The following is an 18,856-nucleotide window of genomic DNA, read 5'->3' as shown; positions in this document are numbered from 1 at the left end:
TAATATTGTGGGATACGAGATGTTGTCTGTAAACAAGTCTTGATATAAACAACACACAGTGTTGAAGGAAGATCTTCTGAAAGGCCAATTTGCCTTCAGGGGGGTAAGATTGCCTGCCTAACTTTCATGTTCTTGAAAATCTCCCCTTAAGCATGTAAAATAAAACCAGGGATAGCTTGTGTATTCATTCTGCTGAATGGTGGCTTATGGGGTTTGTATTTTAAACAGCAGCTTTAAGTGGAATAAGGAGACGAATTGGAAGATTTAAAATATCAAACTAGTACATTTTAGGTTATCTGGTATCTTAATTCAGCTAAAACTGATAAATGTTGTAAGTTCTGCCTGTCACTTGCACACCTCAGATCAACTGCAGTTGGGTACCTACAGACTGATTAAATTTGACCTGGAGTACCAGAACACTTGGGCACTGTCATGCCTTCAGTGTAGAAATACACTTCAAAAACGAGGACAATGTTATCAAAAGAGGCTAAATCATTTAATTCTATTCCCCACAACGGGCTTTTCAGGAATCCTCATGACACTGAGCAGCTACGTGAAACATGCCGCATCGCGGTTAGCCAACTGCTGGGAGGAGGGTGGATGAATCCCTAAAAAATAAAAAAATAAAAAGCAGAAACATAAATGCCAGTAAACATCTAGATCCCTGTGAAGTCACTGTTGTGCTAGTGTTAGACTGGGGACTGTAAATCAAACACATGAGAGGCATGTGTGCTGCCAGTAGCCCCTTCCTTGTGGACAGCAGGACGCGTGGTGCCTACAGAGCGCTCAGCCCATGCACAAGGCAGCACAGTGCAGGCAGGATGTGGCTGGCAATCCCTGCCTGGACTTTATAGGCACCCCTGTGAAGCTTTTTCAGTGCCAATCAAGAGTAACAGAATCGCAGTGGGTAGGAGAGACCTCTGGAGATCATCTAGTCCAACCCTGTGCTGAAGCAGGTCCCTTGAAGCAAAATATTTTGTCTTCAACAAAAAAAAAGCATACTTCCAGTTTTGTCAAGAATTACCTTAGAAACATGATTAGCAGCTGAGCTGAAACCATACTGCAGGATATTGAAGTGAAGGCAGAAATGCACAGAATCCGCCAACAGTCTTTTAATCAAATTTTTAAGAAGTAAATTTTCATTTAATAAACATGTTCCAGCCTAACAACACAGACAAAGTTTTGCTCCTTGACCCTAGCCTTAGCATTATGCCCATTGAATATAGGAGATTAAATAACTTTCCACACGCTGACAAAACCTGTCAATGACAGTTTCACCAAAAATTCTAGAAAGGGAATTGCACTCTTGGCACGTGCATCAACAAAACTTTCACACATATGTAACTGTCCTTGGAGGCCTATTGTTTTAAATTAACTTACTATTTTAACTAAATGTCAGTGTGCACTGTCTCTATTCAGTATGACTTCTGGACAGGTATGACTCCATGAGAGTTTAATCGTTACTGAAAACACCTGTAGATACTATAAAAGCAGTCAATCTCCAGGTTTTATAGAGAGAAGAAACATGTGCAGCTCCTTTCTGCTTTTTTCTGCCTAATACCAGTTAAAATAGAAGAAAATACAGAATGGACTTTCTTGGCTAAGAGTTACATACGTGAGCAAGCAAAATAAATGGAAAGCTTCTTCCTTCAAAGTCTTCATCAACTCAATAGCGTTTTAAAAATGTGTGTTTTTTTTAAATATCAATTTGCTGCTGGATTTCTTCCCTCTTTCCTGTTAGTCTTCCTATTCTCAGGAAATGACTGTGTGGTTAGTAAGCAAGATTTGGACAGGTCTAGCTCTTGACTAAAGGTTCATTTCCCTTTCTCAGATAACTCCTGCTTCGTTTCGTATCTGCAAGCAGTCAAAGACATGTTCAGCTCATGATGTTCTCTTCATTTGTGCAAGATATAAACTGGAAAAGGAAGGCAAAAGGAAGGCAAGCAAAAAGAAAATTATCTAGAATTACACCAATGGCTTTTTCATTATTAACTCCTCAGCTGGAAGGGTTTTTCCTACACGCTTCTCAGCCAACGTGAATGCTTTTGTACAAAGATAATGGGTTGTTCACCCTGAAAATGTTAGTCAGGTAGTATTTCATATGGAAATGCAATGTACTGTTGAAATGGCTTTCACGAATCCATAAGGAGTCTGCAGGTTACAGCTGCATGTACACTCCTAAATCAGCAAAAACATCAGACATCATCCAAAGCCATGCATCTTCCATGCTGAATACAAGAAAGATATGTGACACGAGATACGTAATTCTGTAGGGCTGAGGCAGGGCTATGTATTTTATCAAAGGTACAGACATGCTTGAGTTTACTGCTTAAGTTTGCTCACATTTAGAGAGTTGAAAGAAATTTCAGGTGGTTGTGCAAGTCCCTGTTGTCTGCAGATCAGATCATATTGTTTTCAGATGACTGCTTGCATAGCAGAGACATAGGGAAAAAAGAAGTAAAAAGCTACGTAATTTTTTAGCTAATAGTTCTAAAAGAATGCTACCAAACTGAAAACTGCAGGTAATATCAGTATCAAAATAGAGAGATGTTGGGTCACTTACAGAGCCTTTGGTCTGCTTCCTTTAAAGACGGTTGAGGGAAGGGTAGTTTCAGGTAGTGTTAATCACCTGTTAAATGAGTTGTTCTCAAAAAGCACTTCAGCTCAACATTGTGAGAAGTTGGCAAGGCTTAGTTCTCACGTAGCAGCGAAGCCATAAAAAATATGAGGAAGATATGGCAAGTTTTTAAGTATTTCTCATCTCACCTGAGATTACAGGTACAGGAGTTACATCCCAAAGCACTGTCAAGGAATGTTCTGAGGGCGTTGAAAGGTTAGTTTCCCCAGTGGCTACAACTGGTGGTGTAAAGGAAGGAGCACAGCTGCAAAGAGGAAATCAATAATGTTACTGTGCTTTGAAGACAGCATGATACAGTCCACTGGGAACGGCTGCATTCCCAAGGAGACCTACCTTCTTTTGGTTGCCATATTTAGCCCTTTCCTCAAAAGGAAAAAAGAAAAAAAAAAGCCATTTCCTAAAAATGCGTATTTTGGTTTTGTTTTGATCTTTTGTCTTAAGATTTCTAAACATTAAGTTTAGAACTTGAGCTGGCGCTTAGGGGGTTTTATACTTCAAACCTTCTATATAAGCAGGTTTTTAAGTTAAAGTGAATTTGATTGTTTTTCCTCTAACATGAAGACGAATCACGTCAAGATTGCGTATATACAGTAACTTTGTGCTGAGCTAGGATTCAGTGTTGGATGCTTTGTGATTGGGTGGGATTTGCACGTAGTACAAGCCGTGCCCCCAGTTTTAAGTAAAATTACTTTGTTGGGTGATTTGGACACAGTTTTCCCTTCTGCACGAGTGCTAATTAAAATATGTTCAATACTTTGTAGAGGATGGCAGGTAGATGCACCATATTAGGAACCCCATCTTGGGGTGCTGACAGTAGATCTCCTTAGAAACTGATCATCTTTGAAAGCTCTTACCTACTTTGTGTCAATTTTCTACTAGCAAGGGAAGAAATACTACTGCAGTTGCTAATGTGTGTCAAAACTTCATATGTTTTCAGGTGCTCTCATTATAGTTTGCTGTCATGTAATGACTAGGCACATGCCCAGATGGTACTTGTAATTTCCTTGCTCATATCAATGAGCTGTTATTCACATGAGTAATCTCACTGACTGTAAATGGAGTGCTTCTGTAGCTGACTGTTCTTCACAAAAAGCCTGGCAGTATGGTCTATAGCAAAGCACAGCTAAAAACCAACTTTATAATGCCAGTTGTAATTGTCTAATCATAGAATGGTTTGGGTTGGAAGGGCCCTTTAAGATCATCTAATTCCAACCCCAGCGACAGGCAGGGACGCCTCCCACTAGACCAGGTTGCTCACAGCCTCATCCAGCCTGGCCTTGAATGCTTCCAGGGAGGGGGCATCCACAACCTCACTGGGCAACCTGTTGCAATGTCTCCCCACCCTCACAGTAAAGAATTTCTTCCTAATATCTATTCTATATCTACCCTCTTCCAATTCAAAGCCGTTTCCCTTCATTCTGTGTCACTATCTGTCCCTCCCCAGGACTTTGATGTGAGCAGATTTAGGCGCACTGAATGCCATATGATAAAACCCACCAAAGGAATTTGCGTTAACCCGAAGTTATGCCATTGCCTTACAGCGTAATAACACCTCTATTAATTCACTTGCATTAAGGTGATACAAAGTAAAATTACATTTCTGTACAGTCTACTGTACATCAGCATCATATTTCCTTCAGTTGCTAATCAATGCCTTTCTTGTTCTAAGCAGGACTATAAAATGGATTTAGGACTCAAAGACTATGCCAACAGGACTCCTACCAAGAACGCTTCTGCTACTGCAAAGAATTTTTCTGCCTGGGAGGACTACAAGAGCAGTGTCGATGACATACAGTACTTTCTTATTGGGCTGTACACACTTATAAGTCTGGCTGGCTTTGTGGGAAACCTGCTTGTACTAACAGCTCTAACAAAACGCAAGCAGAAGACAATAATAAACATTCTCATCGGTAACCTGGCCTTTTCTGACATCTTAGTCGTGCTGTTTTGTTCTCCTTTCACGCTGACGTCTGTCCTGCTTGACCGGTGGATGTTTGGCACTGTTATGTGCCACATAATGCCCTTCCTGCAATGTACATCCGTTCTGGTTTCAACTTTAATGCTGATATCTATTGCTGCAGTCCGATACCGTATGATAAAATATCCCCTCTCCAGCAACTTAACGGCAAAGCACGGCTATTTCTTAATAGTTATCATTTGGGCCGTTGGCTGTGCCATTTGCTCCCCTCTTCCAGTTTTCCACAAAATTGTGGACCTCCACAAAAGCCTCAATTTAGAGGCACTGGAGAACAGGCTCTTGTGTATTGAGTCATGGCCTTCTGACTCATACAGAATTGCCTTTACCATATCCTTACTGCTCATGCAGTACGTACTGCCACTGGTATGCTTAACTGCTAGTCACACCAGTGTCTGCAGGAGTGTAGGTTCCCGGCTGTCCAGCAAAGAGGGCAAGTTCCAAGAAAAAGAGATGATAAACCTCACCCTTCACCCATCCAAGAGCACGGGCACTGAGGCACAGCCCTCCAGCCACACCAGCTGGAGCTGTGCCCTGGTCCGAAAGCACCACAGAAGGTACAGCAAAAAGACATCAACTGTGATGCCAGCTATTTTAAGGCAGCATCAGGATGCTGACTTCAAAGACCTCCCAGAAACCTCTGGCACAGAAAAAAGCCAGCTTTCTTCCGCTAGTAAATTCATCCCAGGGGTACCAGTCTGTTTTGAGATGAAACCAGAGGAAAATACAGAGATCCAGGACATGATTACGGTATCCCAATCCATCATCAGAATTAAAACAAGGTCCAGGCGAGTGTTTTGCAGACTGACAGTGCTAATCTTAGTTTTTGGTTTTAGTTGGATGCCTCTTCACCTCTTCCACATTGTGACGGATTTTAATGCCACTCTCATTTCTAACAGACATTTTAAATTAGTGTACTGCGTATGTCATCTACTTGGCATGATGTCCTGCTGCTTGAATCCCATCCTCTATGGGTTCCTTAACAACAGCATAAAAGCTGATCTAATGTCCCTTATTCCATGTTGCCAAATACTTTAATTTTATGAGCCTCAAGATAAAATAATTTGGCTTTCGTGCATACTAATGCATATAGATGTACGAACTGTATTAAGCTTAATTAGTCTGATTTGGTTGTGATTAGTGGCATCTCATGTGAGTGGGTAGTTCTAAGGTTGCACGTGCATTGGCCAGACTGTATGAGTGTATTATTATAATGTTCTTCTATCTGTTGCACATAGGAAATCATGCCCAGTGTACAAAACCAGAGTACAAATTCCATTACCTGAAATACTGCCAGTCTGTACTTTGGAAATATACAAAATATAAAATGAGTCATAAATGTGAGAATACCTAGACTTATCAGTATTAACAATCATACATCTAATTATAATAAAATACGTATCTTTTACTAAGTTACTTGTTGAGACTACTTCAGTGCCAACTTTGACTGTTTCCTAAATTAATAGAAAGTCTGTTTCTGGATGGGATTAGAAAAATATTTTTCCCTTGCTCTTTAACTCATCGTTTTCAATACATTTACACCACCTTTTGCTGCTTCTTCGCAGGTTGCCCTATTCCCTGAAATGAGTTTGGGGGCAGTTGTTATTGAGATTGTTTCTGTCTCATCCTGTTTACCCAATGCAACATCTCTGATTACCCTACCTTAGAGTTTTCACTCTGGCTTGTCATTTTATGGAATTTTCAGCCATACTTACATATAGCTATGCCTTTGTGTTTGCACTGATGGCTCCCATGAACGTGTAGCACATTTCTGATCAGCGCGAGACTTCATGATCTAAGAAACTGATAGTGGAAAGAAAAAGAAAATGGGAAGAGAGCAGGATTTTTTTTTCTTTTCTTTTGCCAGAAAGCAAAATCTTGATGCATTTCATCATAGATGACCCTTTTGCTTTAGGTCAACAGCTTTAAGGTACACCTGCCCAGGTGCACATACCTACACATGCTATCAGCCCCAACTTCATCATCTCCTTTTTAAGCAGACAGGTCTTTTTTCTCCCACACTTAAATCACATGCATCTTCCCTAGATCACAATACATTGCATAGCATAAATGGAAAAAAATTATCTATATATACACATATATTTCCCATGGGTTACTCTAATTTCATAACCCACCTCTGCCCTTAGGGTTCAATAAGTGTACAAAGCCTCAACTCTGAGTTTTCAGTCAAACTTCTCCAAGGGTCTAGCTGGTGATTCTTCCTTTTTCTCCATTTGAATTCCCAATCTGATAGTCTCTTTAATAAAGCACTTCCAGTCTGAAAAATGAAGTTATTGTTTTTGTAAATGAGTGGATGGGAAGGCTCGTGATTTTTTATTTTTGGTTGGTTTTTTTTTTTTTGCCTTGGGATACTTCTTTTCCGTATAGTCGTTAAAAATGGAAGCAGTCAGGCTTCCATGTGTTTGAAGGAACACTCAAATTATTCTAATGTTACAGTTTTGAGACCTTTGAGGCTCAGGCTGTCACCGGGTGAGGAGATTATTACATACTAGTCAGTAATATCATTGTTACTGTCATTAAGGTATTTCCCTGAAGTCTAGTTCCCTGTAACCCATCGTTCTTTGTTTTCACTAGTGGTACACTTAAATAGTTTCTGCCTGGACACTGACTATTGCATTTTGCAGATTATTATCTCCTAACAACCTACAGTACGTCATTTCATAGAGTACAAAGAGTGCAGGATATTCAAACAATACATTCCAAGTAGCTTTTAAAAAGTTTAAAATTGTTTAATTTGAAAATACTTACGGTTACTCTTGCTAGATAAGCTTAAGTAAAAAAAAAACCAACAAAACTAGATCCTCACTGAGAACACTAGGATGCAGTCTTATAAAAGTTACAGCAAATTATGCCCAACTTACATCCACACATTCTCTTGCCACTGTGATGTGTCATTTAACCTTACTTTACCATGTAGTGTAGCCAAATGGTGTAAGAGTTGCATCATTTCATCTTCTACTATTTATTCCAGGTTTCTTATAATGTATTTTTTATTTTTACTGTTACCTTCCTTCCTATTTGCAACTTGTAGTTAATTTCTTCATTTCTTTATATACTTTCAGAATTTCAACCATTTTTTTCCTGCTACATTTAGGACTGTTTCTATAATGTCAAGTTTTATTCAGCGATGACTCTTTTCAAATTAAACTCTACTCATTTTAACTGTGTGTGACACACAGAAATGTTTGCATAAGTCCTTTGGGAAAGTTTCAGAAGCTCACAAAGATTACTCTGTGCGCCAGTGATTTTATGAGAGCCCTGTCCATTTGCCTGCGTGGAGTTAATATCTGTGCCCCCACTATTTATACTGATCAAAACATGAAATTGTAATTTGGCAGTAGGAAATTAAATGAAGACAACTACTGACCTTCTTAATTCCTGTGACGTCTAAAAATTTGTTTACAATCAGTGGTGGGAGAATGTGTGCTTACCTTTTATTTGCAGAACAATCATACTCATTAGAGTTTGACGTCTCCAAAATGTCAGCATCTTTCCTCCGACATGTTGGATAAAAATAAAATGTTTTCCCTACCTTCCATCTTCTTTAAGCAGCCAGTACACCTCGGACTCAGTGTCAGCAAAGAATATGTAGGAAGAAGACAGTAGAAGGAACAAATTCAGTCAGGCGTTTCCCAAAAGAGGGAGAGAGGAAAAAATGAAGCATATTTAACACTTCTCCTGCCTGGGAAAAAAAAATCAAAGCACAAGGATCCTCCCTACCCCATGCTTGTTGAGTGGTCCTAATCCAGTTGGAGCTGAAGCAAGCGCTCCGAAGCGTTCCATGTACAAGTGACTGGCAGCATGATGCTCTCTCGTATGTGCACATCTATCGATCTTGGGAAGATGCATCTGACCACAGTGTCCAGCGGCATTTTCATGAGAATGGTATCATTTTTCTATGTAGGTAGGCAGGTACATACACAAATATGCTAGAAAACAAAGCACGTAAAGATCAATCTTCAAAGAGCACATTAAATCCCCAGTCCTTAGGCCAGTTAAACTGCTACTGAACAATTTCTACTGTAAGGAAAAGTCTAAATAATGAAGATGATAGAAGTTTTGTTTTGTTAGCATCTGCTGAATGGAATCAGACAATGCCAGATGCCAGTTCCACTGGAGTTCAAATAATAAGGGAACATAGGCATACGGGGTTCTTCCCTTCTAATAAAGGAAGGGAGGGAAGAATCCTCTCAGCTGATAATTATATATGATGTATGTTAAAACTCTTCTGGTTTGACTCACACGAGGAAAATACATGTTTGGTTTTTGTAGTTGTGTAAAATATTACCACAGACAAAGCTGACAGTTGGAAATGTCAAAGCATACCCCTTGCTAATGGCTGGCCCTTGTCCCTCTTCTTTCTGCAGTGAAGGACACAGGAGCCTGTTAGGATGTGCCACCTCAGATGGGTCACTCCCAGGCCAGCCAAGCCAGCGGATCCCAGCACACCAAGCACTCAGTGCAGGCTGACACTACAGTATATTTATACAGGGAGAGCCAAGGTGGTCCTCCAGAGCATTTCAACAGCAGTGGCTGAGATAGAGGTATATATCCCATACATCTGCATCAGCTGCAGTTCTATTGGGCAGTGCCTTGATCAGGCAGCAAGGAGCACCAGCTCTGGGCAGGGCAGTGACCACTGAGAAGCAGGCAGTGGAGAAGCAGCACTCCACTGAAGAAACAGAGAGGAAAACCATATTGCCACTGTATTCCCTGGTGGTTGCAGCCTTTGTAAGCATGTCACCCTGCTCCTGGAGCCTGGAAGCTCATAATGTGATGTTTCCTTTCTAGCAGCGTGAACTCCTGAGGGATGAAAAATAAATCACTAACCTGAAGGTGTGGGAGAACTAAGAAGAGGAGCACAGGAAGGAAAAAAAGTCTCCACTACCAGTCATGCTGAGACAGGCACTGGCTCTCCTTATGAGAAATAGTATGGGTGGCATGGAAACTTCCCTCTGTACTGATGCTTGTGATAATTAATGTTACCAAAATATTATTAATAGATCACACAGCCCTTCTGTAATCCCTGGGGTTCCATCATCTATCACTGCACTTTTGGAAGAAAAAAGTCATTTTTTCACAGCAGTTCCAGTATCTATCTTTGCAGCATAAAAAATAAACAGCCATAAACATCGTAGCCTGCAGAAAAGCATCCTTCATAAATACGGTTGGACCCTGGAACTTATCCTTTGAATTTGATGAAAACTAAACTATGCCTATGCGATTTATTATGAAAAGTCCTAGCAATAAAATATACTGATAGTTCTGGAAGTAAGAAAAAAAAACAAATAAGCCCAAGAACAGCCTTAATGCATTGTTCTGGTGCAAGACAAACCTCTTCTTTTTCTGCCCTCACGGGCTGAAGTAATTATATAAAATCATGATACTCATAGAAGTCATTTATCAAGGTTATTAGGTAAAGCTGGGGACAGTTTTTGAGCATGACATATTGTGTGCAATCTCTAAGATCAGATTTTTCTTTTACTTAATATCTTCTGTACGCTTTTGAATGAGAAACAAACGAACCTTACTTTCTAAGGCTTGCTGCATGTGCTACCTAATGGAGAATCCTGAAATTGATTGGTTTTGATGCTAGTGTAATTGGTTAAGCGTTGCCATTCCGATGAACGCAGACAGAGCTGCTGTTTTTGTTCATGTTCAATTAAAGTGACTTTTGATAGGAAGAGAAATGAAAGTCAGAAACAGAAAGGAAAAAAAAAAACAGAAGAAAACCCACCATATTCTGCCATACTGTGCCAGTGACAAAGGAATGCAGCCTAAACAGACCCTTCTGAAGTGTCTGCCCCTGACAACACCACTGAACACCGTTACTCCCACGTATGACCAGGAAGCTTATTGCAAGTTGTGAAATGTCAGGAAGTGAAAAAGGATAAAGGAATATGTGTACAGATGCCCGTACCACTCTCAAACTGTTTCTCTAAAGCAAGCATTATCTTTCCAACCATTCACAGTTTTGCCCTGTGATATGGCCATTAAGATGATCTCTGCCATACTGTGGTATGAAGTTATCTAAATTGGCAAGTTTACCACAGCACCTTAAAACTCTGCAATTTCAGAAAAAATAGTGACAGCTGCTATACTCCAAAGGTTACCATGACCTGCTGGTCTCCTCAACAAACTTTGCCTCGTTTTATAGTAAAAATACTGTATGTTCTTGGATGAAATACCCATTGATTTTGACACATACTTTGTCAAAAACATTATTTCCCCAGGAAGACTACTACTAGTGACAGGAAGATGTAGTCATATTCTTCTCCAAAAGCTGTGCATTAGTGTTACAACTAGCACTGCTGTTGTAAATACTGTGTAAGATACTTTAGTTCATCTTACTTGGTTTTGAAAAGAAATATTCAAAAATCTTTGAAATCTAGTGCTTTTTTTTTTTTTTTTTTCCATTACAAACTAGTATTAGGAAATACAAGGGAAGATAACACTGTCACAATTCAAATTTAGTTCTTTTCAATAAATACAAACGCTTCTTTGTGCCCTTGTCAAATTCTTATGATGATTCATTTAATAATAAGGCTTAAGAGCACTCCTCTGGGAAATTAGCAGAATAGCAATTTGACTTTCAAGACTGAAGTACACTGACTCTGCTCTTATGTCCAGTTAATCAAATGTTTGCTTTATATTAGCAGGAGAAGGATCACATCTATATTGCTCGAATGCCACAGTAGTCTGACAGTTTTAGCAGGAAACACTTATTCCTGTCCCTGTGAACAAAGCAGGGTATAAAAGCATTTTTGAGGCTACTTGTAGTACAAAATTTCTTCAGAGGAGTAACTTGGCACTGGTCAGTTTCACAAGCATTCATTTCTTCATACTTGGTAGGAACCAGAAAGACACAAACTCCAAAACAGATCATTAATAGTAATTTTAACTATAAAACTGCTCATGGGTTCTGTTTTGTGTTGGTTTTTTTTTAGGGAGGTGGAAGGGGTGGAAGCTCAGGTGGGGTATAACAATAAAAACAGCTAAGCAAGGAGATAACATCCCTGCAAGAAGTGCCCCTTCATAATTAATGTCCAGATTTACTTAGGTTGAGAGAGATGATAGTCTTACTCTTTTAACTGCTAGCCATTCTCTTGGCTTTACGAGGACCTCCACCAAATTAGGGTTCATTTAGTATTCACAAGGATATTGGCCTCTTGTCCTGGGGCTTAAAGATCCACACAAGAGATCTGCATGCAGTCTAGATCTTCACTTTCTGCTGATTTTTTTCTTTTTGTGGTGTTAGCACAACTGTGAGAAGTGCAAGCTGTTCACTGCAGGAAAATTAAATTCATTTTTATGTAACAACTGGGACTCGACACAGGCAAAACAATTAGCTTCTTTAAGGCTCTGTCAGTTCCAGAACGCATCCTACAAAGGTAATTGTTTGAAGCCTTGATGATACATTCCCTCAATTAATATCCTGGAGTATCCAAGCACATTTCAGATAACGTAGCCTCCTCTGGTCCTCACTGCGCATCATGATGAGTGAAGTTCAGGGTTTTACTCCCATGGCAGAACTGATTTGCAAATACGCTGTACTGGCAATCATTTCTCAAGGTCATTTGGTGAGTAAAGCTCATTCAGGGTACAGCTGATCTCTTACCTGCTCTGTAGGAGTCCACTCTTCAGAAAAACTGCTCCAAGGCCATTAACATCACGTTAGGTCCCGCTAGCTCTCTGGGCAATAACACATCCCCTCCTTGCACACTGTCATGCCTGCCATCAGCAGTGGTCCTCAAGTGCTGTTCCTTTCACAAAAGAGACGAGATGGCTGAAAAAGCAATGAAATTATTGACTCCCCAGTGCTTATTTTCCCTCTTCTGAAATAGCCTAAAACTGGAGACGTACCAGAAAGCCGTAGGAGACCTTTATAATGGACTTCTTGGAGCAGAAATGAGGAATCACATTTCAAAGATGAAATGAAGAAATCTGTCAGTGCAGGACAAGCTGATTAACTTAATGCATCCAGAGTTCTATGGCCTTAATAATAATAAGTCTAAAAAAAAAAAAAAGTAATGTAATGTTGGTTATCTGCTTTGCCAATTTTCTTCTAAAAACTCACATCCATTTCAACTCAATGATGGGGAAGTCTGCTGTATCCTTTGACCTGAGGACAATTTACTACATTAGAACACAGATTTGAGACCAAACTACTCTGGCTCTGCAGGTATTCCCTTTATTTCTTGTTAGCTCCTTCCATGACAAAGTAGGTCTGGGCCTGATAAAAGATTTTGTTGAATTACTACCTCAAAAATAATTAATGAGAGTAACACTACAAAGAAAAGGTAGCACATCTATCAAAATGAGAAGTTGAATAGATCAAGCTACCTCTAGCAAGCTATGGGAATGCTTGGGTGTATTTAATTGACACTTTTCCAAATATCTGAAAAGTAAAGGCTTATTTTCCACAGCCTGGCAGGTCCTAGTGCTGAAAGAGAACTTCTGATTTGCTCCTTTAATTTTAACAGTTTATAAAAGTTTATTATGGAAGTTTATGAATAAAATTATTATCAAAGTTCATTACAAATATGACTGTACTAAGAACTTTTTCACCAAGAGCACCACGAAAGAACAGAGAAGAAAAAGCTTATGTTTCAAGACCAGTATATATTAATAGTGGATTTCCTTCTGTTATTGACTTTATGCATTGTAATACGCTGATTTCTTCATTAAAGAACTTCACGCGAACAAACGCGAACAGTGAACTTCATGCAGAACAAAACCTGTAATTTACAGCAATAAACAATAACTGAAAGGCAGAGTTCATTTAATTACCATTAGAAACTCAAACAACCTCGCTAAAATGAATTCAGCATCCACTACACAATTTGTGCAACAGCATTCATATGAAAGTTCTACTGCATTTATTTCTAAGAAATAAGACGTGCAATCAGAATCATAGAATGGTTTGGATTGGAAGGGCCCTTCAAGATGACCTAGCCCCAACCCCCAGCTATAGGCAGGGACACCTCCCTCCAGACCAGGTTGCTCACAGCTCCATCCAGCCTGGCCTTGAATGCTTCCAGGGAGGGGGCATCCACAGCCTCACTTGTTTCAGTGTCTCCTCCCCCTCACATTAAATATTTTCTTCCTAATATCTAGTCTAAATCTACCCTTTTCCAGTTTAAAGCCATTTCCCCTCATCCTGTTGCTATGTGCCCTAATAAAAAGTCCCTCCCTATCTATCCTGTAGGCCCCCTTCAAGTACTAGAAGGAGTTGGCTGATTCTTTGTTTGTATCCCAGTATAAATTTATCTTCCTGATACAAGAGACAGCAATAAAAATACATAAGCAGTATACAAAAGATCCTGTTTCCTCTATTAACTATACATTTCTATTTTCCTGTATTTCCTTAACAATGACTAAATCACGTTAAGCACCCCAAAACAAATAAACTTCATAAGTCTCTGGAATTTCCTTGGCAAAAGCAAGCATTGTACTGTTGACCTGCCTGACTGCAAGTCACTCTGTCTACAAAGATGATTTCTGCCACACCGTTCAAATGCTGCTTGGCAATATTTGGCAGCCTTACAAAGGAAGAAACGGAGCCAAGTCGCAACAGCTACCTCAGCATCCTTCATTTTCACGTTTCAGTAAAATCCAGAGCGATTTTCCAAAGTTTGAAGTTACCGTAGCACAGCACATCAGAACATTACCTGATTTCGTGCAGATGCTGCAGGAAGGCTCCCCAGCCCTACCTCCCCCTCTCCAGGCACTGGCTGCACTGACAGCAGCAAGCTGTGGGGGACCTCTGCTGGATGCCTGCCGTAAAAAAGGACTGCGTTCGGACCTTTTAATGTTTTATATGTGTATGTGTGTGTATATGTATGTTTGTTAATACTTTTTCTAGTTAAAGAAAAAAAAACTTCAATTTTCCGCCTTACAAAAGGGAAAAAGAAAGTCGAGAAAACTTCTTGAGCAAATACAAGCTTCAGAATACAGCCATACCAGTGGAGATTTGGCAGGGTTGTGTCACTTTATAAGGGGTTATACAAGTTGGTTATTCTTAATCAGTTAAGGTTATGAAAAATATAATAGTGAAAGTGCCCATCCAGTCCTCTAAATGAATGGCATGCTTTCGTCTACAATTGCTTGTATCATTCTGCTCATCTTTATTTAAATAGAGCAGAACAGAAGGTGTTCAAAGAATCAGATGAACTCCAGCTGGTACATTCCTAGCAAAAAGACGTGTTGGTGAAATTCATAAGGAACTTTAACAAGAAGGTAATAGAAGCCCCTATTAATCCTTTGAATGACAATTAAGAAATGGGCTCTCATAAACCAAAATTGTACCACAGATTGTAGAAGGATATTATTAACACAGTACATAGCCAATCTGTAACTTTGTTGCCAAAGGTACTGCAGAAGTTTAAATCAAGTTTATATGATTAATGACAGCATATCGGGTACAAAACAACCTATCTACGTCTGCTGAGATAAAAACTAAGCACTGACAATATATCCTCAATAGGTAAACATCAGATATTTGAAGTCTGCTGTCCAGTAATTCTCTTCTAGGAAGAGTTAGGCACTGCTATCCTATATACTGTTATCCCATGTCCTAATACTAATTGTGGCCCAGCTGCCCAGCCTGCTATCTCATTCTTTCACCTCTGAGTCAGCTTGCAAATGGCAGTGCTGCCTCTCTCTTACACAGCTACTCATACTAACCTTCAGTATAATAATCTAATTTATCTTAGAGTTGTAGACTTCCAAATCCATAAAGGACTTTTGCCAAATTGTGAAGTTTCTTAAAACTTGCAGATGCGTTCATGAAAATTGCATCCCTAAGGGAAAAAATCTGCTCATAGCATTCACTGAAATGTTGCTTTTAAAGTATATGTTCTTGCCATGTTGTTAGGCAGCACTTCTAAAGTTCTGCTGTTGTAACAATAAATTGCATTAGCTAGTGATGACTGGGTTATTATTTGAACTGGCAGATGAACTGACTGAACAATTTTACAATGAAAGCAGCAAATGCCCATCAAGCATAAAACTGTTCTTCAGGACGTTAGACTTTTATAAAAGGAAACCAATTCTTCCGACTGAAATTGTGGCATTTAGGAGCAGAATTTCTCTGAAGAGTCTGAGAAGGAAATCACTAGCCTGACAAATAGTATTTTACACTCTGAAATTTAAACAGCAGGGGAAAGGAGCAAAACCAGTACATTACTGGGCAATTATAAAGCCTGCATAAAATTGTGTGAAACATAATGGAAGTGGAAATAATTTGACATTTTCTTTCTCTTTGCCCCATAACCTTTATGCTGATTTTCCTATCAGCAGGAACTACTGACAAGTTATCCTCATAGGACTCACAGACAAAACAAAAGCTGAAGAACTTCCTTCCTGTTCCTCCTCCCACACCAAAGGAACAAACAAACAAACATGAAACACTTGTCTTCCAAGTCAAGCAATAGCCTGGCCTTTAAAAAGGCTCTGCATCCATCTCCTGCAGTCAGGCTGCCTGCTGGGAGAGACGGCTCCACTCTGCTTCCTAAGAACTCCTCACGTCTGTCATCTAGGAAACATGAGTGTACATAAACTTCCTCCTGTAATAATCTGGCAATCGCTACGACCTGTGAGCAAAACACAGAGAAGGCCTCTCTGAATGGTTTTGATGGGGTGCTGTGACCCTCTGAAGAGAACTATTACAGAAAAACCACCAAATCCACAAGCCATTCTGTATGTGTGTGCTCAACAAGCACTAACAACCTCCACGCTCAATCATCTGCCTTCTGTATTGATTAGTTATGGGACAAACACAGTTACCATAATTATTTATGCCCTATTTACCATTGAGGGAGCCCAGAGCTCCTTCTAAGTAAGTTTTGTCTGCAAACTTAGAATGCAATCAGTTCCCACATCTAGATAATTTGTAAAAATACTGAAGAGAACTCGGCCCCTGAAGTGTATCTAAAAGTGCAGCGAGATGCCAGGAATACATTTTTAATTACATGTTAGCTTGAATGATCAAAAGGGAGAGCTTCTCTCCATGGACAAGATCTGCTCTGTGCAACATGCCAGAAAAATATCCATCCAGGTGTTCCCCTGCAAAGTGCCCAGCACCTGAATGGATATAAAAATGTATTCATCACCTCTATTCCTCTCCTTATTCTACCTCTTCCCAGCAGCTACCTTACGAAGCCATTTATTGCAGTTAGCCAGCAGAAAGAAGTCCAACAACTGCAACAAATTGCTGAGATGGACTGGAAAGCTGAAAAGGAAAGGAGATTAACTTCTAAATGCATGCAGCCAGGCGTAACACTGAAGCATAAGTAAGCAAAGGAATGTTCTTTTGAACTCACTCAAATTCTGCTCTGTTGTAATTTTTATTTGTTTGTTTATTTATTAAGAGCATTAGAGACAAGAATGGCAGGTTAATTTAGCTCTTAGATTCCATGTGGTGCCATGCAATAAAGTTGCATCTCCCTGTTCTGGCACTGTTTCTCTATAAACTAATTGAGACTACAGTACTGCACATGTCTTTTTGATATCCTTCCAATTTCCTCTGGGAAATTAAGGAAAAGTAAATTTAGAAGAAAATCAGAAAGAGACGAACTGCTACCTCTTCTTTTTGCAGCACCAAACTCACTGTCTGACTAATTTATCTGTTTTCCTTTTCTGCTTGTAAAAATGAAATTGTTTCCAGAAGGATCTAGAGGAGGAATATCTGCCTGTATAACAAAGGAAGACAAAGATAGACAAAGTGGCTGGCTTTACCTATCAGGAAAAAGATAAGTGAGAAAATCAAATTAATCGATGTGCATCTATATTTGCCCACCTAGTTCATTACAACACTGAGTAACTGATGTAAACTGACTAAGTTGTGTACTTGGACCAAAGTAGGCACAGAACTTAGTGTTGTGAAGCTTCTAGTTCTGGTTGATAACACAGAAATGAGAAATAAAATTAAAAAAAAAAAAACAATATTTGTACAGTTGATATGTTACATGACACATGTTAGGTGTGGGAGACACTCAGACAAACAAGTTCCTTTCAGGTAGATCACACAGTGAGTTCTTCTCTTTTTCTGGAGCTCTGAGTCTTATTCTGAATACAGCATTAACTGGCTTATGTGAATACTTACCCTAAGGATCCCATGTCTGATCTAATCTCAGGAAAACCAAAAAAAAAAAACCAAAAAAACCCCACCAAAAAACAACTGGTGTCCAACATCGTTAAGTACTTTAAGGTTTCTGAAGGACAAGAGAAGAGCTAAATGGTTACACAGCTCAACCACTGATCTGTGGCCACTCCAAAGCAGGTATGTGGTTTGCACACACAAGACAACACCATGCTGAATTTTAAGGCTGACAAACTCAAGCTTCAAGCGACATTGTGCTACAGCTTGAACTTGGGCAATTTTGATGCACAATAGTTCAACTTAGATTTTTATGGAAGTCAGGGTTACATTTGTTTGCAATGCTGGGAAAATATGCTACCATTTTATTATGTAATAAAGCTGATAAAAATGTAAGTAGAGTATGGAATTCTGTGGTTTTCAGCACTCTCTATGGATTAGGAACCACGTACACAATGTGTTTTCAGGTAAGTGTTTTCTGACACTAAATTACCAAGTTCAGTTTAGTTCACACACTTCTCTTCGAACATAAAACAAGCAAGGCATCGTGATGAGATTTCCCAATAGGATGAACTTAATACTCTCCATTTTCACCACACCTCTATTTCCATATATGTTACTACATCACAGCAGTTCATTACCCACGGTACAGAACTCCATAATCTAAACACCAAGAAGTTGACATATTTGAGAAGGTCTTTAGTGATAGAAGTATAGAAGAGAGCGAGATGCTTGTATGGAGAAGTATATTAATTTGGCCCAAGATTCAGTTATGTAGCATCCAGCTGTATCTCACCTGGATATACTAACTGCCACAATGCAGCAATCGTTAGCAACATTTTGCACGGCCCCAAAAGGCACCATTCATACCTGTGAATTTACTTTTACAGCTGAATAAAAAAAAAAAAAACAAACCATGCCAATTCTTTTTCCTTCAAGTTTCTAGACATGTACAAACCTACTGTGCTGTTTCAGTTAATGTCACTGTGGTTTTAGTTGTTTCTTCTCCTTGGTTTTAATTATCTTTCCCACTCCTACTATCCAGGAACAAAAGACAAGGTAAAAGAAAAAGGAAAATGAAATTGTAATTGTATTCCCACAGGAAACACGGTTGCTAGTAGCT

At 39.4% G+C, this 18,856-nt stretch overlaps 1 protein-coding gene and 1 long non-coding RNA gene across 3 annotated transcripts in view; one reads left to right on the top strand and one right to left on the bottom strand.

Moving 5' to 3' along the window:
• The window catches only part of LOC122166152, a 27,232-nt gene continuing 8,376 nt past the window's right edge, over positions 1–18,856 (bottom strand). Inside the window, exons 1-8 of one of the 2 annotated variants that reach the window (XR_006170686.1) lie at positions 14,306–14,394; positions 12,498–12,645; positions 12,253–12,420; positions 8,066–8,563; positions 6,749–6,891; positions 6,329–6,416; positions 2,767–2,882; positions 1–608 (exon numbers count right to left, since the gene is read on the bottom strand). This is a non-coding gene — a long non-coding RNA (uncharacterized LOC122166152). Of the gene's footprint in view, positions 609–2,766; positions 2,883–6,328; positions 6,417–6,748; positions 6,892–8,065; positions 8,564–12,252; positions 12,421–12,497; positions 12,646–14,305; positions 14,395–18,856 lie in introns of those variants that run through there. The other variant, XR_006170685.1, reaches the window with a different exon arrangement.
• NPY5R (neuropeptide Y receptor Y5) lies at positions 4,200–6,032 on the top strand. The gene has a single exon (XM_042829716.1). It carries the CDS (start codon positions 4,320–4,322, stop codon positions 5,649–5,651), a length of 1,332 nt encoding a protein of 443 aa, XP_042685650.1. The 5' UTR covers positions 4,200–4,319; the 3' UTR covers positions 5,652–6,032.

The sequence above is a fragment of the Centrocercus urophasianus genome, unplaced genomic scaffold, assembly GCF_019232065.1.
Source record: "Centrocercus urophasianus isolate 14NV4802_14NV808 unplaced genomic scaffold, USGS_Curo_1.0 seq_32, whole genome shotgun sequence".
NCBI classification, from domain to species: domain Eukaryota; kingdom Metazoa; phylum Chordata; class Aves; order Galliformes; family Phasianidae; genus Centrocercus; species Centrocercus urophasianus.
Note: the sequence above shows the minus strand (reverse complement) of the source record. Positions and strands in the feature narration are given on the sequence as shown.

Bases quoted from the DNA above. Each gene is read 5' to 3' on its own strand.
- NPY5R (XM_042829716.1), top strand. From the start codon at position 4,320: ATGGATTTAGGACTCAAAGACTATGCCAACAGGACTCCTACCAAGAAC.